General features: G+C 46.2%; 1 protein-coding gene across 6 annotated transcripts in view; it reads right to left on the reverse strand.

Moving 5' to 3' along the window:
- EGLN2 (egl-9 family hypoxia inducible factor 2) overlaps positions 1–21,276 on the reverse strand; it is a 233,482-nt gene that overhangs the window by 207,223 nt on the left and 4,983 nt on the right. For 3 of the 6 annotated variants that reach the window (XM_069644450.1, XM_069644451.1, XM_069644445.1), the window contains exon 2: positions 9,230–10,431. In XM_069644450.1, coding sequence (XP_069500551.1) covers positions 9,230–10,285 — 1,056 coding nt within the window. In that variant the 5' untranslated portion in view covers positions 10,286–10,431. Of the gene's footprint in view, positions 1–9,229; positions 10,432–11,232; positions 11,303–11,333; positions 11,420–11,501; positions 11,625–21,276 lie in introns of those variants that run through there. The other 3 variants (XM_069644446.1, XM_069644447.1, XM_069644449.1) reach the window with 3 other exon arrangements.

Genomic DNA, 21,276 nt, shown 5'->3' on the forward strand with positions numbered 1-21,276 from the left:
GCCCCATGAAGCCACCAACAAAACCCCAGCAGAGCTCATGGTGAAGTACAGAGTCAGAACCAGGGTTGTAAACAACCCGGCGCTAAGGCCAAGACCAGGCCCGGAAGTTGCCCGGCTGGATGAAGCAAGGAAAGAAAAGGCTCGCGAACCGACTGATCAGGAAGAAGAGCGCAACCTAAAGACTTCCACATAGGCGATGAGATTTGGGTGCAACAAGCAGTACGCAAGAAGACAGACCCTCTATTCTCGCCAGAGCCGCTCCAAGTCACAGCTGTGAAGGGGACAATGGTAACCACAGCGAACGAAGGAAAAGAAGTGACGAGGAACAGCTCGCTATTCAAGCATGTGGTGAAAGGAGCAGAAGAATTGCTGCCACCCATCGATCCAGACCCAGAAGAAGGTGACACTCGGGACAAAGAGTGGGTCCCCCTAGAGCTACAAGCTCTTCGTCAACCAAATCTCGCCCCAGAGGTTGATGGCGACCACAGTCAAGAGTCGCAAGGACGACCCCAAAGAACAATCAAGAAACCTCCAAGGTTAGTGGAGGAGTGTTGAAAGTTAATGTTTAAATGAAGATGTTGATACAAAGACAATTTAATGTTATAGTTGCAAGGACATTTGTCCGGGGGTGTTGTTACTGTGGACTGTCCCCTTTAAGGGAAGGACACGGTGGGAGAAAACGTCACACGAGAAGTGACGTTGAGAGGAGGGAGTGGGGAGGAGCAAGTTAGTTCCTGTAACGAGGTGAATAAAGAAAGACGTGTTAAATCCAACGCTGGCTCCTCCATTATTCCAGGCCGTATTCCACGGCTAACAGTCATTAAAAAAAAGCACGAGGGAGAGAGGCATGTGTACTTTTTGTATCACTCGAGCTCTATCACAACATTGGGGATCTTTCGAGCTGGAAGATGGTGACATGTTCGGGTGCCTTATTGTAACCTTATCAAATGTGCACCCTGGACGTTACACTTGGCCAATCAGGACGCACAGAACATGGGGGGAACTGGCTGCTATACCGCCCACGTTTGGGGCAGCCTGAGACCACAGCTTTGATCCTGTCGATTGCGCCTGCGTGATAAAGTCTGCACAGACTTGAGAACCAGCTACACATTTGCTTTGGGGCTGTTTTTAAAACAAATATTTTAATGCAAAACCTTTTAGTAGCCGTATCTATAAAAATAAAAAATAAATTATATATATATTAGTGCTAATAGCGATAACAATCAGCCAGCAACGTTCATGCCATTTAATAAGCTGGTATCCACTTTCAGAAAACCGATCTTGTGCCATGATAACATATGGATTTGTCACCATTTAGACAACTTGTGGTTCACCTGCGCGCAGTTTAGCATTAATTTCAGAGGTCTGATTTCACCATTGGTTTAGGCATTGGTTGTCACTTTGTCACTTTGTTAAAGTTAAAATCGCACCCATCCTCTCATGCAGGAATTTTAAGTGGGCAAGGGCTAGTTGGGGCAGAGCCCGGCAGTCTCCAAACACTGATCCCGAGCCGTGGCTACCCTTGGTCTTCCCCCTAACCAGCTGCAGACAGCAGCACGAGAGCATGTTAGGAGAAGATGTCTCCTCTCACAAACGCAGCAGCACTTACTGCAGACTCACAAATGCTGGGAAAATTTGAAATTTCTAGATTTCCGAGCTAAAAGTTTGAGCGGGTAAGCTGTGGTGAAGTCTTACCACAGTGACTGCTGATAACAGCATGACAGTGGTTTCGGAAGACATGTGCAGTGCCCCAGGAGCAGGGCTTGGGTGACAGTGGCACACCCTCTGCAAACTGAGGCAGTGTGCTGCAGCTAGAATATAACTTGTGGAATAGCTGCTTGGAGCCGAGCGGTGACAAGGACCCCATCAGCCTTGGTGGTGCCTGCTTTGCATTTCTGACATTGGCAAGGAGGTTTGCGTAGGCATCCATATACAGGCATGCGTCTACATGGAGGGGCAGACCCCTCTCAAGGAACATCAGAGCAATGATTGGCATGAGGGGCTGCAAAGCAAACACCCGAGGGTAACCTTCTGTTTGTTTTGGCCAGATATACATTTCAGCCAGCAGTATCAAAGCTCTAATCATTAGAAGTAAGATTGGAGTCAATGGTGTGCGGGTGGGGGGTCATTTACACCTCAAGGGGCAACTCCCCTTTGCTGTAGCACACTCTGATCAAATCATTGCTTCTATACCATGCCAGAAAACAACCATAGTAGTTTCAAATCCCCAAAAGCAGAAACCTGAATATTGTGCCGCCACCAAGTGAATCCAGACCTTAGCTTGTGGAGGAATTTAAGAAAAAGAAAAAAAAAGGGAGAAGAGAAATATGTTAACTGCTGGCGTAAAGCTAACCCGGCTCATCTAGGCCCCAAGCTGGCGCAACACCGCTCCCAGCAATGTGTAACCCTGCTCAGGCACACCCTTGACGCTCATTTGCCCAGGAATGCATTTGCATGTTTACTATATCACCATTTTGGGAATACTGTTTCTGGGACTGCCAAGAAGGAGTGCCCCTTGTGGCACTGTCAAGAATAGACTGTACAACAGAAAAATGCTGGTGGGTAGGTAGGAATATGAACGGTCTGTGTGACAATCACTGGCACCTGAAACATTTCATTTTTAAAGTAGGTTTTCCTTATTTATGTCCTGATACCATTCAGTTTACCTCGCAAGAGAACATAAGAGGCCTAAATCATTTAAGGAACTTGTAGAATGTGCTAGGCATAGTTGACCCGGAGACCAAATTCAAATAACCCGGACCGATAGCTTTAATGTAGCAACAGATGTTCATGAAGATGTGGCAACACTAGAGGTTGAAACAAGGTTCAGAAATGCAAATTGTCGCAAGCAGCAAAACTCGGCAAATTATAACAGACATCCAACAACAGAGCTAGTAAAAACAGTGCATGTTAAATGAAACCTATGCACCAGGAGCAATATAGAAGTGTATAAAACATACATAATCTCTGCAAGATTAAGTGTTTTTGCTAACATAGTACGCTAAAATTAATTCAATATAAAGTAATTCTTAAAACAAAAACTACTAGTTACTTTCCGTAACGAACATTGTGTTTAGTGGGAATGAAAATCGTAGTCACATTATGCTTCACGGTAAAACGTGTGACTACAATGACTAAGGACAGGTGACGTTATCACACATGTATAGCCTAGAAGAAAGATTCAAGTTGGACCAAGTGAAATTTGATATGGTCAGCCAGTCATGGCTTTCTGGTGCTTTTAGCCCTAGGTTTGTGCAATCATACAGTATGTGAGGTAAAATGCCAATACATGTATCCTAAATGAGAAGCTGCACAGTGTCAATGTAGATGAAAGACTGTGGACGTGTGCATGAACTGAACTATTGGTAATGCAGTGATTGAACATCAGGCATCCACATCCCATGATGAAGTCTTTCAAAGTTGTGTGGCTACCTCCCGTGCTACCCTTTACAGCTGTATGCTAGGACTAGATTGACTGTTTCAAGATGCTACATATTTAGATATGCTTGTAAATTCTATGGCTTTTTCCCCACTGTCTTCTGATGAAATGCACTGTTTGTCTGGGTCAAGATTCCTCTACTCATTTAATGAGGGGGTGGGGGCGGGACTACCTGTAGTCAACAATCTGAATTTGGCACCCTGCTCCACCCACTTAACCCAGGTTCTGTTTTGCTTGGTACAGGCAACCCTTTCCTAAACTGCATACACTACATCTAGGACACCATTTTGCTAAAGCCTCCCTGTGATTTCTCAACCCTCTCAAAGCACTGCCCCACCCCTTTCTCTGTGCTGCATTATAGTGCACCTCACGAGCAACACTTCTCTCCAGATTTCTGAGAAACATCTACAAGGATGGTGCAGCCAACACAGCTTTGAGACCTGTGACTGCGAGACGCTAATCCATCTCCTTCCCAAAGCCACGTTCGCACCCTCGTCATGCCACACTCTTTAGTATTTTGACCTTTCTAGTGCTATATGCTAACAGGCAAAGGACCAACCCCATTAGAGCGCAAAACCGGGGTGGCTTTGCCTGCAACGCCTCTTTGTTCCTTTATTTAATTGACATAACTTTTGGGTTTCACTGTACAATGTTGATGAATAATCAATGCAGGTTGGCATACCCATTATATGGCGTGCAGGACACTTGCTGCCATTAAGACCATCTGTTGCGACTACCCTTTCCTCACATTTGCTCTACCTCTGCTGCAGAGTCAGGCGCCTCAGCGATTAAGCTGCCAAAGCACCTGCTGACGAGTTTAGAGCTTCTCCACTGAACTTTTGTAGTGACATTTTACCATCAACTTGGGGTATCGGGTAATGTCCCCATAGATAATGTCGACGGGAAAAGCCATTGGCGACATTACATAGAGTGACATGTATGGGGACGGGGGTTAGACGGCTGTCCCCCGCAAGTTCAATGTAATAATGTCTCCGCAAAAAATAGCGACTTTTTTGTCAGTAGACATTTTTGCAGGGACATTATTACATGGAACCCAACTTGGACTTCAATGTGAAGGCAGGTCAGTTTGCCACAGTCACGAGTACTAAAGTGGTATGTGATCCATGTGAGAGAAGACAAAATAAAAAATAGCCACTGACAAACAATGGTTTGGTTTTTGAGTAGAATTTATTTGGGGCGTTTTGGTACGCTGGTATCCTTTTTATTTTAAAGATTCTGCATTACATGTTCAAATTCTACCATTGTTTGCCAGCAAATCTTACATGCCCTGGCAATGCCATTCAATGCTAGTAAATGTCTCGCATGCATCTTTTAGTTTCAAAATATAGTATGCTGCTTCAAATGCTACTGTAATACCATCCAATTCCAATGTATGCTTCATGCTATGCTATAATGTGTGCTCTTACATAGTGCTTCATTTAGATCCCTCCAGTTAAAAATCTCTGTAAATAGGTATCACCGAGTTCTATGGCACTCATCCTTTCCTTTTTTTTAAGGTTGCAAAATTACGCCTGCCCTGAAATGGGTTTCGAACTTGCAAACGGCAGGCTTGCCCCATATGAGAAGTGAGACCTTCACTTCCGAACGATCCACCCGGACAGCTCAGACCGTTAACATGCTTGAAGTACTGTACAGTCTCATGTGCACGTGCTACCATCATATGCCAAGCAGAGCCTCAAATGCCAAAGTATTGCCACCCAATCGTCGTTATTTCCGCATATGCATGGTACTAGCCCAATTTGCATTCGAATTAATGGTATTACAATATATATTTTTTTTAAAGTCTCTGAAGTTGTCCAACCCTGAAATTTTGATATCATCACGTTTTTGGTGAGTGTTAGTTAGTGCCTCAAACTACTGTGTATTTTGGTATAGGTCATTTCCAACAATTACTCATTTTGGAAAAACGTTCACAACTCCCTGAAATTGAAAATGGCATCCTTTCATGTATCACTAATCTTACTTGCCTGGTGGTGGCCATTGATCTGTTCAGCCCCAGATCAACGACTAAACAAACAGTTTGGCCCCACAGCAAATGTTTGAGGGTCCCCTTCATCTGCTGTATAGCAATGGTGTCTAAATAAACTCATGTAGTAAAGTCTGTTTCTGTTTGACGGGTGCATCAACACAGAACTGCATACCGTAGGGAAATCTCATTCAAAGAAAAGATGCAGAGCAAGGAGTCACTTTAAAAACAAACACGTAAGCCGCGGTCTGCGCAAAGGTTGCAGTCCTCTGTAATCAAAATATAACTGACAAAACTCCCGAGAGAAACATCTCAAGTACAATAATAATATACGGCAACCATTATTAAAATGGAGAACTGCTTAAGCGCAGGAAAAATCATAGCAACTATAAAATGACCAAGAAAAGGATTTGTATGTTCTACTGCAGTGTAGGTTTATTTGCTTTACAGAAATCAGGTTAAAATGGTTATGAAACCTACAGAGAAGAAAATCGGGACCTTTGATGGGAGTTGATAAGCCAGTGCAATTAATAAACTGACATATTCCTGAGCTCGCGTTTTTATTGGTTGCATCAGTGTATGGTGGGGTGGGCTTAAGATAAGGAACAGCGAATGGGGTGGGGGGGTTCAGCGTGGCCAGCGGATCTGTATTGCCTAATCTGAGATTTTTATCTCCCAGGCCTCACATGAAAGAAGCCATCTTAAAACCTGAAAATTAAGTGTTATCTGACAATCTAACATACCCGGGAACTATCCATGAGGGGCAGGACAAGTCATAAACATTACTAAATCCAGGCCCGCTTCATAAATACTTGCTGCTGTGCATTAACAGTGGGGACAACAGATGATCTCTTATTGACGAATAAGTATAAAGAGAGAAAGAAAAGTTACATAAAACGTACCATGTCGCCCATAATTCTGGAACTGAATGTCACAGCAAAATAATCATTTTTGTAAAGCGTTCTGAGATGTTCCATTTAGTGATTTAAAAATTATTGTTCTAATGAGATTTTTAATTATGCAAATTAAGCGAATTTGTATTATGGAGGCACAGAAATGGTGCGCTCCTGTGAATTAGATCTCATAGCATCCGTAGGGATGAGCCTTTTGCTTTGAGAAGGGAAAATCATTTGAATATAAATACTCAAGTGAGATAAATGGAAACATCTATAATTCAGTAACCATTTGTACTATTGTGATGAAAATTGTGTTTGATTCGCACCAGAGAGAAATCTGGTGAGCCCATTAGTAAAGTAGTCATATGTCTGGAAATTACAAATTCAACGTGGTAATATTTAATGCAAGAAATCTCTTAAATGGCAGCACATTGAATTGGAGGGAAACTGGGTTTAGAAGTTACTCCCATCAGACTACCCTCTTAATTTATATGCCCAATGTCTGTAGATGGGTAGGTCTACTGTGATATCACTTTTGGAACACTGTCTAATCTCATACACACAACTAAAAAAGGAGGGGTTACTGTTCCATAAAGGATTCAACACACACTTACTTGGGGGGACACTGACAGACTCACTTACTGACTGATGAAGAGGAGAGAAAGAATAATTTAAACCAGGAATGAGAAGGAATAGATTGCTCTCCTTTTGGATTATTGGCCTGCAATTGAGGATTAGAAGGACTAAAGCCTGGGTCTTCTTCAGTGGAAGAAATAGAAACAGGTTGTGGAGGAAAGCTGGTTCCATCTTGCTGACTAAAGCCCCCCTGTTCCTAGAGAGGGGACTGAACTAACCTTTAAGAGGGTGCCCACATTTCTGAGATAAAGCCAAAAGAAATACATATGCAAATGATCTATAGGGGAAATAATCCTGCAGGGAGTGATCAAAAGGAAGGTGTAAGGAATCAATGTCATTACATGGGGGACCCAGATTCATAAACATAACTTTATTGAACAAAGGAGAAATGTGCACGCCTGGTTTGGGGTGGGTGAAAAGCTCCCCGGAATTAGATGTTGCCTGATTCAAACATCCTACAATAAAATAATATCAAAGTAAAAATTGACCTGGTATATCGTGCCATAACATCGTACCATAATATTGAGAGGAACATTGGCCATGCCCCGCACTTAACCCCAGTACACTAAGACGAAGTACACAAATGATTACGTACAGTTGTATACGAAACGTAGAGTGACAGTTGGGGGTTTGGTCGGTGCTTTTCAGATCATAAAGTATACAGATATTAAGTGGATGTTTACAGTTCTGGTGGGGAGATAACTGATGTTATGGACAGTCCGGTGTGAACTGGCAAACATGTCGGCACTGAAACAAAAGCTAGAGGGTGTGTGTCTTTCAAAAGAAAGTGTAACACGAAGGAAGAGCATTACATTTTATTATCTCTTAATAGATTTAGATCACTGGCATTATTTCCCTTTACTGGCTCGTTAACATGTGTCCAGGTCTGCAGTGACCAACCTGCGTGAGAAAATGCCACAGGTTTCATAACATTGCCCACAATACTTCACACATTAAGCAATGCATGATGGACAACTCATTTCTGGTTTAGGCCATTAGGTGGCACCTTAAGTGCGGATTACAAGTACAAACTATCATCATAGGAAGTGTAGAAAATGGGATGGGGGCCACAGCCTGTGGGTGGTTAGTTGTTTGCCTACCCATTGACTGCCCTTATCTGTGCTACTCCCTATGGCTATTCCCATCCACATCCCACTGGGATTGCTGTGCTAGCTCTGCTTTCTGATCAGCCTTGTGAAAGGTAAAGGCATAATCGCAGCTATACACAAGCTTTTCCTGTAATAAAAGTGTCTTAATCAAGTGTGCCTTCAGACATTTAAGTTTATTAGAAATATGTGTTACCTTAGATGTGTTCCTTACACTGAAGCCCTCCTAAAAATACGCATTGATAAAGCCAGCAGTTTGGCTCTTGTATAGCTATAATATAGTCATTTGCTAGGGATTACCATAAAACGCCCTGTACTAACACCTTTTGCCACCTGTTACCATTGAATGCTCGGGTAGCACCATTCAGTGCCTGGAAATGCTGATCCCCTGCCTATACAATATTCAAAGCTTTGTGTATTGCCAATGCTTGTTGAAATGTACTTTAAGCACAAGTACTGGAGGCAGACCCTTGGCTCCAGCTTTGCACTTTCCTTAAGAACGTTTAGAGAAACGATGACCTGGATACAGAGGGCTCGGGAGAAAATTGCTTCCATCCTCTACTACTACAGAACTATTGCAAAGGGGCAGCATTAAGACACTGGCACAGTGTTAAGATTTACCACTAGCTTCACAAGTTGGAATCCAAACCTCATCCACATACTGCTCCCAGTAAAAGCTACTGGTAGTCTCTGCATACTGCCATGACCTTTATACCCAAGAGTGTGCCCCTACCTTCAAACAGCCCCACACTTTTGTCACATATGTGCATTGCTTTGAACTTGTCACAGAATCTAAGGAATGCTAGGACTGACAAAGCTAGCAAGTAAAGCCCTCTGGCGAGGAGAGATTCTGCTTTTGGAGGTCTTCAGAGAGAGGTAGTCAGGGCTATAGTGATCTGTAATGTTAAACGCATACACCAGTAGCCAACACAAAATGCAATTGGCAATCAATCCTCTGCTCATATGCAGGGCTCCCAAACCCAGAAAGGACCAGGGAAAACTGGACTGAGATTCGACTATCACTTGTTGGTTTGCACCCAGTCTGCTTCTCCTTCCTCCACCCCACTACATGGCCATGGGCTGGCCTCTCCTTTGACAATACTTGCCCTGCACCCCCCCCCGCCACCACCCTCTCAGTGATCTGGTCCCTCAAACATCATCTTACCTTCGTTCTCCCATTGATCACGTATTGGCCAAGCCTGCTGGAGCAGTGCATGATGACTTCATCAATCTTCGTCATAAGCAGGCCAATGTTTTCGCACCCAGGCTCCTTGCCTTCCACCCAGGCAATCTGATCCCCCCGGATGCTCTTAGATGGTATAGTCCGCTGGCTTACAAGCTGCCCATCCCGAAACTTGCCGCTCTGGTTCAGAACTTCCACTTCTTCCAAGACTTTGCTCCCGAAGCTCTCCCCTAAGAAATTGTCCTTCACACAGATGCCATAGTAGTTTAGGCACGGGACAATATAGTCCACGGCGATCGCCTTGGGGTTGTCCACTGACAGCCTGAGGTTTCTGGTCATCATGTGCCCAGGAAGGAGTGGCATCTCTGGGTTTCCCTGAGGTTCTAGGTTGTTCTTCGGTCCCAATCTAATTCTCTTGGCCTCATGGGAAGCGCAAGGATCCAAGCCACCACCTTGGCCCAAGCTATTGTGAATTCCAGGATAAAAGTCCATGTTCTTTCTCTTTAAAGAAAATGCATTCATGCCATCGGTTCGGCCAGGCAAGTTAACCAGTGGATGCTGGGGCAAAAGGTGGTTGTCCCCTGTGCTGGTAACACCCTGATTCACACTATACCTCCTCGTACGCTCCCTGCCATCTTTCTGGCTCATAATAGCAGCGTGCGCGTTCACCAGAAAAGGCTGATCCCCGGTTCTTTGGTGGGGATCCTTCAAATGCGTCAAGCCTGACAAAGTTACCTCTGAACCCCCAGGGAGCAACATGTCAGCCGCCATGTGCCCGCCACTGCCAACGGCCACACCACAACTCCATGTATTTGGGCGATAGGTGGCAAGGCGGTGTCCGGCTGGAAGACGGTCACAGGGCAACTGGGCTGCCTCCACGTGGCCAGCATAACTTTCCACCCCCATGCTTGAGCACTGTGCACCGAGGGCCAGGTGCAGGGCCCGTCCCGGCCCCTGCGACTGAATGAGCATGTGCTTCTGTGGTTGTGCCTCTTGCACGGAATTTAAAACATCGTCGGGCTGGTAGAAATCCTCCATGTCAGCTGGTTTATCTGGTCGGCACGTCGCTCACGTCCCTCTCCCATGTTGCCAGTCTCCTCCACGTGCCACGCTGTGCTGTTGCTGCTAGTGTGGCGATCTATTTGTGTTTCTTTACAACCAGCGGGGAGACGTATTCCATCAGTCTAAAAAAAACAAAAAGAGAACAGTCCTTTAAACCGACCCAATGGGCAAATTACCACATGAGAAAACAAGGGGCGGGCAACATTAGCGCCTGCCAGGAAAGGGGGAGGGGAGTAGTTCTAGTTGGGCTAGCAAGAAGACTCTGGACGATCAAGCACGGCAAGTGAACTCAAGTGGGGTGTGTATTTGCTTGGGGCGGTCTATGCAAGGAGAGTTCCTTTTCTAAAGCTCCGGTTCATTTAGAGGTAAAGGGGGAGGGGAAGAATGCGATTTTGGTTTATTCTCTTAGAAGCATCTTACTTTTACGCCAGCTGGTCACTGAAACTTAATAACAAAGTGACCTTTTCACTTATAGGGGTCATTAGCCTGCGGGGCTATGGGCAGGATAAACTCAGCCCTTTCTCCTCTCGAAACGGATTACTAGAATGCTATTGAAATGACTGGTAAACCATATTTTACTGCCACAAACATGCAGGTTGGGGAACTGTGTGGGATAGGTGGGTAGAGTTCAAAATATGATTGCACCCGGTGCAGTCTCAGCTGAGCGTACACAGTGGGGAGCCCCGTCTTCCCAATGCGGAGTAGAGAAAATGCACATTGACAGTCTGAGCAAAGAAGCCACGCAGTGGAATGCGCATGTGTCTGAACTACCCCGCGCCCACTCCCCTAAACTAGGGCAAGGGTCGTGTTCTATGGCGGGCTGTGCAAGAAGCCGACGCCGCTGTGAGATTGCACAGTCCAGCGCTTCCCACGAGACGCAGATGACATTACATCCCGGCATAACATAAACAGAAGAAATCAACCTGCGCAGTAGCAAAAACGAAGGCAAAGAGCAGCGGATTCGTTCACTGTGCCCTCTGCAGCTGAAGCTGCTGCTACTGCTACAGGGGGTGGTACATCTCACCTTACATGCCCCATCTCAGAGGGAACACGTCGCGCCTTTCGCCCCAATCAGCTGCCAGAGATGGGCTCCCTGTCCCTCCCCCGGCCTTCTCTTCAGCCACAAGACTACACACTCTTCCGCTGACACATTAAAATACTCGTCACCCTAATCCCTTTTCTGATCACGCACCCTTCACCATCGCGCCCTCCAAGCTGCGCAGGCGTTCAGCGCGTGCCGACAGATATCCGTGCCCCTCAGCGGCACATGGGCTATTTGCACAAGTAGACGGCGCAGGGATACCTCCATTCACTGCTCTGCTCTAAGCGCGAAAGGCACCACCAGAGCTATCAAAGCAGCGGCGGAAGGGAGGAAAAAAGGAACTAGTGGTACTCTGGTGAATCCAAAAAGGAGGGAATAGGATGTTGAGGCAGAGAGGGGATGCATTGGTAGGAATAATAAACGACAGAAATATAAAACCAATATATTCATAAATATAAATCTTTGATACAACTGTGCATGCAAATGAAACAAGATACTATTTGTCACACATCTTTTTAGAACATGTTTTATTAGTGGCATCTGTGTGTAGGGTGACCAGACATCCAGGTTTTCCTGGGACAGTCCGGGGAAATCACCCTCTGTCCTGGGAGTTTTTTCATTTTAGAAACCCCGTCCAGGGTTTAATCAAAATTGATTTTTTTTCACAATTTTAAAGTTGGAGGATTGGCTGGAACCCCCAACCTTGCAGGTACAAATCAGAACACTTACTGACTGTGCCACAAAGACTGGCTTGGAAACGAATGTATGGCAAGCCATGTTATATCAATTAGGGCAAACGCTTGTTTTGAATTAACATGCCAAGATTCACAGACAAAACTGCACAAATGAGATCATATACAGTTTATAGAAAGGAGAAGTGCTGGAAATATGATTGGGGGTGGTTGTGGGGGCATGTTGTGGGGGCGGTAGTTGGTGGGCTGCGATGGGGTAGTCCCTCTTATGTTGTTAGTCATCCCGGTTTTTCCTCTTGCAAATCTGGTCACCCTACATCTGTGAATAATCGTTTACACAAAAATACAATTACAAACCTAGTTCAAACTTACGGCAATAAAACGTGAACTTCATAGGGCTCTATACATGGTCAGTAGGTAAACATGTAATTTTCCTATGTGAATAGTACAGGAAGTTAATCCATCTATGAGAGTGGGCAGTTTAATATTAATTTTTAATTACTGCATCTCTTTTCTTAATGTATAATCATATTTGTGTGTAACAGTAATTGAGCAAAACAGAAATGCATTACTTTGCGCGAGTCCATACCCCAAGCTTAAACTCAATACACTTTGCAGTTGCCAGTAATTACATGGCTGCAGCCACTTCAACTGAACCCAAACATTAGCAAACACAACAGATGTGGCTTTTGTGTAGGCACTGTCATAATGGGACTACCTGACCATAAGATGCAACCGATGGAACATGGTGTGATTATATAGACAGGGGAGTGTCTGCCATATGCCCATCAAATACCTATACGCAAGCCAAAACTGTTGATTTAGCAAATATTTGTGTAGGCAGGATCTCAGTGCAAGCAAGTGGTTGAAGGCACACTAGTTTAAGAAATTTGTATTTAACCTGTAGCTGCAATTTAGCCATTAACTCTAAACTCTCAGCCGACTACTTAAAAAAAAAACTGACAGGCCAAAGTTTGATGTTACTGCTTGATAGAGGTAGCGCAAAGACATCCCAGGAAGATGTGTTTTGAGCGGGGAGGGAGGAGCCAGTAGTGGGTGGGAGTGGGCATGAGGACCAAAATGGCCTTGGGCAGTCAATAGGTTGTAAATAACTAAACTGCACCCTACAATTCTGTGTCCATCACATGTCCTCTCCTTCCTAGCATTACTCTAATGCAAACTTTCTAATTATAAGCCCCACCTAATAGCAAAAGCTAAAATCGGACTTAAATAAAACTAAGCTATGTGAAAAGCTCTGTGGTTAGGTTTCCCTCTGTCCCTTGGTTGTTCCGGTGAGTCACTCCCCTCTGGTCCTTGGCTCTTCCGGTGAGTCACTCCCCTCTGGTCCTTGGCTGTTCCGGTGAGTCCCTCTCCTCTGGTCCTTGGCTCCATTGGGAGGTGCTCCTCTGGTCCACCTATTGTCTGGCCCATGACTCCGTGGCGAGTCGCTGTCAAAAATAAACTGAAGCAAAAGGCTTCCATTTTCAGTGTGCTGTTTCTTTTTGAAGTGCGCTTTGAAAGCCACAGATTCCCACTCTTTCAGGAAGTTGGCCATTGATTTGAGAAAAGATATGGTAACAATAGCCACTTCAAAATCACACCGTCTCCGACCCCAACTGAAAATACACAGCGACACACAACCGGTACACCGGGAAAAAAAAAACTGCTTACAAAATGGAACATGCCCCATCTGGATGCACGTAGATGCACTAGATTTCCCTAAACACCAAACTAACCCACCACAGACCCTACACAACTCACCACACTGCTTAAGCACCACTCTGACAGACCCACAGACAACCACACAAACAAGTACCTAAATAACCTGGAGTGCAGATTAACTATTGCACCAGACAGCTCACAAAATACCTGAAACACACTGCATAGAGCTGCAAAATTAATGTTGGCTCTGCTACAGTTAGTGTACCACTGATTTGCTGCTAAAACTATATATGTGCCTGTCAAATCAAGTGATATAGGACTGAGGGAGGGCCAGTGCACCAATAGTGAAATTATGGGCGACTGCTTTGGGGTCCACCTACAGAGAAACACAAGTGTACCCTATTTTATTCCCACTCATAAAATAGGTCCCATTGCAAGGGTGTCATGTTTTTCAAATAGCGTGGTTAGGTTCACATTACCTGAAATAAGGACTCCAATTTTTGCAGTTAAGTCAGAGTGTGATTAAATAATTGAACAGGATCACACTTTGGCTAAACAGTGAAGCTGGGATTTTAACCCAATCTGCAAATTTGGCCACATATCTTCCAAGCTTTATTTAGTACAACGATTTACGATTTAAGTTTTGGATTTCAAGGTCTACCACAATACTGTCTTATAGAGTTTACTTACACAATACACAAATTGCACAGTAAAGCCGCGTAACAACATGTAAATCCGTATAGAAATACGTTAAGCCAAAAAGAATACCATAGTGGCTTTAATTTTGATACCCCAAACGGTAAACTACAAGTCCCAGAATGCAAAATAATGCAAGCCTGAAAAATCTATTTAACTCCACTGTACTTTCAGTGATTTAAGGCACGCAGTACAATACATTGTATAATAAACTCAGCTGTGGAGATTTTTTGTTACAAACCGCAAGCTCGTTGTTATTCATGATGTTGAGAACCTTTGATTAGGGACATAAAGCAACTTTATTTTGGGCACATCAAGCTAGCAGACTTCATGGATATAAACACATCTTTAAAATGGGCCTTGGTGTTGCTCACTTTCAAGGTAACTGGTGCTTTGCAAGGTCCTTCCACTGGAAATGTTCCAACATGCACATGAAAGGCCTGGCTGCTGATAAAAGATATGCGTTTGCAGGTTAGTGGTACAGCGCTGGCCACATCAAGTCACCAGACCAGTTCCTAATACATTTGTCAAGTGCTAAGAACGGGATACTGCTTGAGAGTAGGGTAAGGAAAAAAGGTAAGCCTCAATGTAGGGGGCACGGTGGTTCACGAAAGGGCATCCACAATGCATGGTGGCGTTTTAGACTGATAACACCGAGGAGAAAAGATGCTGCAACATAAGTAGGACTCGCAGTATTCCGTTTTTACACATAAATATATGTATTGGTGTATCTGGAGGGAAAAAAATTCCTTTCTGCATTCATTTGCAAAAAAAACAAAATGTATGTGGGAGTGGCTGCAGAGTGGCAGTCTCTGCAGTGTTCTACGAGCTCCTGCTAATTTCTGTGTTGGAGTCTGTTTTCAGTGCTTACTACTGAGAGAGGGTTGGACTTTCATACAAAACCCCTCTTTCCCGCGGAGCGGCCGCGGAGTGGCTGCAGAGTGGCAGTCTCTGCAGTGTTCTACGAGCTCCTGCTAATTTCTGTGTTGGAGTCTGTTTTCAGTGCTTACTACTGAGAGAGGGTTGGACTTTCATACAAAACCCCTCTTTCCCGCGGAGCGGCCGCGGAGTGGCTGCAGAGTGGCAGTCTCTGCAGTGTTCTACGAGCTCCTGCTAATTTCTGTGTTGGAGTCTGTTTTCAGTGCTTACTACTGAGAGAGGGTTGGACTTTCATACAAAACCCCTCTTTCCCGCGGAGCGGCCGCGGAGCGGCTGCAGAGTGGCAGTCTCTGCAGTCTATGGCAGCTAGGGCAGGGCGGCCTGCTAGCAGAAAAAGCCGCACTCCCCGAGTGTCCCTAGTGTCCGCTGCTGCGGTGACCAAAAAGTCTTTGACTGGCGGCTTGATCTCGGCCACTTACTCGGTGTCAACATCACTGCAAACTGAGACACAGGGTCCCCGACTGCGGAGCGCCAAAGCAAAGATGATCCTTGCGCCTAATCAGTCTCACCTGGATTCCGAGGCTGACTCCGAGGCTGACTTTTCCGGCACAAGGCCGGTCTTCACTGCATCCAGACCTTCTGCATCGGCGCACCAAGACTCGGGAGCACGCCGGCTGGACGCCCGGATGCCTTCACCATCTGCTAGCCCCCCAGCTTGTCTTCTTGCCTGCCCCCAGCCAACTGAGAAGTCCCCCTCGGCCACCGGTCACCCCCCGCCGCTTGAACCGAGTGCGGAGTTCCCCCTCGGAGGAGAGGAAGCACCGTGTGCTGCAGGTGAGGAGGGACTGGTGGGTCGGGGGGGTGAAGAGAGGGCGCCGGGTGACAAGCTACCTTCCACCGACCTTCGGTGTTTATCACGCCCAAGGGCTCGAAGCCCTAATCTTCAGGTGGACGTGGAAGTCAGTGGACCGGCAGCACCGGCAGATGATTTGTCAGCTCAGATAAATTTGGACGTAAACCGCCTTATAGTGGCGCCGACCCTCCATCCTCCCCCCCCAGATGGTGGAGAAGCTCAACTCGGGGCACTCCCTCTAGAGGTGGACGCGCTAAGGGGAGCGACCCTAGCGGTTTCAACTGAAGCGGCTCCTCCTGACCCGGGGGTGTTCGACCCTCTGATAAGGGCTGCGAGAGCCGATAGGGTAAACAAACCAGCTCAGGCCCCCACACGCGTTTTGCATCCAAAAAAGAGAGGAGGACCGGTCCGTAGGAAACGTTGTGCACACCCACCTCAAAAGTTGGGGCTGAAGGTCTATCAAACACAGCGCCCTAGACTTTCCTGTGCCCCGCCTTACCTTCAGCAGAACCAGCAGAAGGACGTCAAAACACATCAGCCGGTAAACAACCGATTCTTCGCAAATCTTCTAAAAAAGAAAGTTTCACCTTCAGAGGAACTTTCGGATGCAGAGATTTTAGAAGTAACAGCGGACCAAAACACTCCCATACTTGGCAGGGGAGGCCCCACTGACTTGCGCCCAGTCTTTTCACTGGAACCAGCACGCTTTTCTTTTGCAGGAACCGTGGCAGATGCTAACATCAGGTGGCACTTTGGCTCCCCCCGTACTGGTGTACCACCCTCGCAAATTCCCTCTACCAAGTCCACAATTGATCTGGAGAAAGCTACTAACCCTTCAAACTCCCATTTATCATCAGCTGTCTTTACGGCCCCTGAAGCAATGGACCCCCTTCCTAGACCACTGCTGGTTGGGCCAGGGGCTCTAGCAGTCACACCACCGACAGCAAAGTCTCTATTGCAGAAACAGGGCTGTTCAAACCCTCCAATGTCCGTTATCATTGACTTAAGTGATGCCGAAGATTCTGCCTCCATTTCCTCTCAAGTAAACGACACAGAAATCAGTCCCCTAGCACCTACGACTCTGGATCTTTTTGACCAAGGGTCCAGTGAGGTGCCCTGTTTAGCTACGCAAGGTCCAGTCCGGGTCCCCACTGAGCCTTTCCCGCAAGAAAGAGGCCGCGCAGCGGGGGTACAAACGAGTCCTGGTTTCCCTAGTCCTTCAACTGGCTCGTCGTTTGGGAGCACCCAAACGGTATCAAGCTCAACGAGCCCTATACGTGTAAATGAGAGTGGAAGAATACACACAAAAGACACCTCGCCCAAAAGGACGGATTTAAGACTCATTATGTCAACGGTAACTCTGGCCATGGCCCCTTTCTGTAAATTATACGAGTCAATAAACGACTCCATGAGAGATCACACCTCCATTATAGCAATGATGAATAGCAGTCTAATCTTTTTGGAAGGCTACATCAACGCACTGAACAATAAAATGGAAAAGGGTGCCAAAGACGTGGAGTCTGGTAAGTCCGCACCACAACTAACGAAAGGACCCTTGGTGGATGTCAGCTCCCAGACTTTGGCCCCAAGCTCGCAACTCTTATATGAGGAGCCAAGAACAACGGTTAGCCACAGGCCTCGGTGTGAGGGTCCGAAAATAAATAAGTCATTGCCCACCAAGTCAAAGGGAAATGGAGCAATACGTGATGAACCAGATGAAATCACAACAGATAAGGGGGCTGTCCTGGATAGGAAAGCAAAGGAGACCACTTTGGTAACGAAAGGTCAAACAGCGACCCAAAAGCAACTGACTATTAAGTTCTTTTCCCCTCAATCGACCACTAACAAAGTACAGGCGGGTAAAGACAAAGGTGAATGGCACTGTGGCTCTGGGACCCCCCTTACTCGTGAACCATCCAAAGCAGCGGCTGAACGGGAAACCCGAAATCTGAAGTTGGGGCCAAAGGTTCCAGACAGCGTACCTGTAAATAAGGAATCTGAGCAGGTGACAGACGAGGACCTATTGAATTGTAGTGTTTACACCCTATCTGACGATCAGGAATCACTCAACAATTCTTATCAAATGGACGAGGAGCCCTCTCCCTTTTGTACTTTGGAAAGTCGTTGCAAGAAGCTTCAAAAAAAGTGTAGCTGGGGGGAAGGTTTGCGGGAAGACAGTAGCCCCAAATGGCATTTTTCTAACTTCCAAGTCGAGGGTAGGAAAGAGTCAAACTCCGATAACCCTCACTCAAGACTGGAGGGTAGAAGAATTGATTCTCCTGCGAGACCAAGTTCTCCCTCTGAAACTAAATGGGTGCACGCCACCCGCGATAAACAGCTTCCGGTCAAGCAAATTTCCCCAGTTACAAATCGGAAAGAGAAGCAAAAGTCGCACCAATCTAAACTGGGAGAAAACAAAGGTCGAGGGTCTTCGGCACACGTTTATAAATCAAAACGAAACTTCAAAATCGAACAGTTGCCAAACAACAGAAAGTACGTGATACTGAATAGAAGCTGCCTGTTACAACTTCTTAAATGCGTACCATCACTCCGAAAAGTCGAATCAAACGACCTTGCCAGGGTCGAACCTTTCCATCAAGGTAAAATGGCATGCGCGTATCTACACGTGCAGACGAACTGGGCCAAAGTGAGGATCTCCGAGGCGGCTGAACATCTACTAAAAATGGGTTTCGACCTGTTTGAACTGGAAGAGACTGCTCGATTTACCTCGCCCAGGAAACCATCAGAATCAACAAAGTCTGCTACGGACACGAGGAGTAACAAACCACAATCGCACGTAAGACCTGGTGAGGAGAGAGGATCCAGACTTATTTCAATACACACTGAGCCTTCTTTACAGAACGCCTCTCCCCGGTCTTCTCTCTCGCCCCCTAGCGGTAAAGAGGGGAGCCAGTGCCCTAAAACGGCCACAAAGACAGACGGAACTGCCCTAAAGGATCCTTTGGGTATAAGAAGGTGTCCTCAGGGACCCAGGCCGAGGATCGTAAGGACCATATATCAACCACCGGGGGGAAATAAGACTGGCACCCATGAACCTCAGAAACAAGCCTCACCAGCGGAACAATGGGCATGGTTGCCCAACGCATTGACAAATAAGAACAGATAGCAACCCGTGGAGCGCTTGTCCGCTCCACTCGCCTCTACACTACTAACGGGTAAACCTGATCTCTCCCTGGGGTCATGGAACACTCGTGGATTCCAGCATTTAACGAAACAAGGAGACATAAACTTGGGATGCTTAGACATCATTTGTCTGCAAGAAACTTGGATGATAGAACGCCCCTCCATAGACGGATACGACTTGACCTTCGCTCCAGCTATCAAAGGTCCCTTTGGCCGACCGTCATCAGGCCTTATAACTGCAATACGCTGCGGATCCGGTTTACATCTAATGAACACTCTGAGAGTGTCAACTCATCTATTGACCACGGAAATTATTTGGACTGAGGCCGAGGTGAAAAAGGGTAAGCCTAAAACGCAAGTTATAATCATCCTAAATGTTTACTGGAATCCGGCGAGTATGACCGATTCACTCCTCATAGCACTGATCGAGGATTCAATCGATGAAGCACGAGTAAGGTGTCCTGAGGCCCTGTTAATCATCTGTGGAGATCTAAATGCCACCTGGTTACCACACGATTCAGCCGGTGACCCTCCTCTTTTTTCGACCTTAAGAAGTAAACACGGTGTGGCTTGGCTGTCCTTGATGTCATCCCGTGACCTGCTATGTGCTGAGGATCTATTCCCCAGAAGTGACAGGCCACCCACCTGGGAAAGAGGAAACTCTTCAGCAGACCTCGACCACATCTTCATAAGCAGGCTCTTAGCAGCTTTGACCACTTCGTTTGAGGTATGGAGGTCCTCGGCTAGCGACCATAACCTGCTTGTACTGAAATGGACGTCCACGAAGCTCGTGAACTTATTCATGCCTGCACAAGTGGAGGTAAACAACCAGCAAAACCGCTTAAGACTCTCAGAATCCTCGATCCTAAAGATACAGGCACAATATTTGGCAACCGGAAACGAGCACAACCCACTGAGTGACCTGCAATTACCAGATTACCAACCTCTTCTGGTACCTTTCAGAGCTAAACCTGCTGGCCCCAGACAAAACAACGAAGGTGCTAGACATCAATACAGCAAAGAACTTGTCCTAAGACGGAGATCAGTAAGGCGTGCCAGAAGAAAATTTGGTGTTTTTCCTTCACCCGAAAATCTGGCAACCTTGAACCAAGAAAAGAAATCTTACAAATCATGGCTCAGGTTCCATCGTAGTAATCTTTACCAACAAGACGCCGAAGCGATGCTGAAGCTTGTCTGCGGTCACCACCCCCGAGAGTTCTGGGCGCTCTTAAGATCTTCTCTGTCGCCTCACGAGATCTCACCATCAAATTCAATCGGGGAAATAACCTGGATAACATTCTATTCAAATCTATTCAAAGCTCCCGCATTGTCAACCTCTTGTGAACTTACAACAAAACGAGTACCATGGATAGATTTGAGCGATGAATCTGAGATTCTCAAAGTCCTGCAGAATCTGAAACCATCGCGAGCACCTGGCCCGGACGGAATAACAAATCTCGACCTAAAAAAATATCCAAGTCAGTGGGCTGTGTTGATTAGTGAAATCTTTAAACGCTGCAAACAGGCTTGGCAAATTCCGGCATCATGGACAACATCCATCATAGTCCCGATATTCAAAAAGGGAGGGAAAGAAGATCCTAAAAATTACCGCCCGATCGCACTTCTGGACACGGTTGGCAAGGTGTTTGGTTCTCTATTACGTCAAAAATTTCAGGACTGGGCCAGGGAGGCCGAATGCGCCGACCCGTTTCAAACGGGATTTACTAAAAACAGCGGTACGACCACTAACATCATGTTTCTCAGTACACTCAAAAGCAAGGTGCTGGGAGGAGGCCCTAGAGTGTTTCTAGCGTTCATAGATCTGGCTCAAGCTTTTGATCAAGTAAACCGTGAGCGCTTGTGGAGAAAACTGATTCTTTGGAAATGCCCGGCCGAACTGCTTCAACCGATTCAAGCTCTACACCAAGAAACAAGGGTGCGAGTGAGACTAACTCAGGCTGGTTTGTTGTCCTCTGAAATCCCGGTGGATCGCGGTGTG

Source organism: Ambystoma mexicanum, chromosome 2p (genome assembly GCF_040938575.1).
Source record: "Ambystoma mexicanum isolate Mex_15411 chromosome 2p, UKY_AmexF1_1, whole genome shotgun sequence".
Lineage (NCBI taxonomy): Eukaryota > Metazoa > Chordata > Amphibia > Caudata > Ambystomatidae > Ambystoma > Ambystoma mexicanum.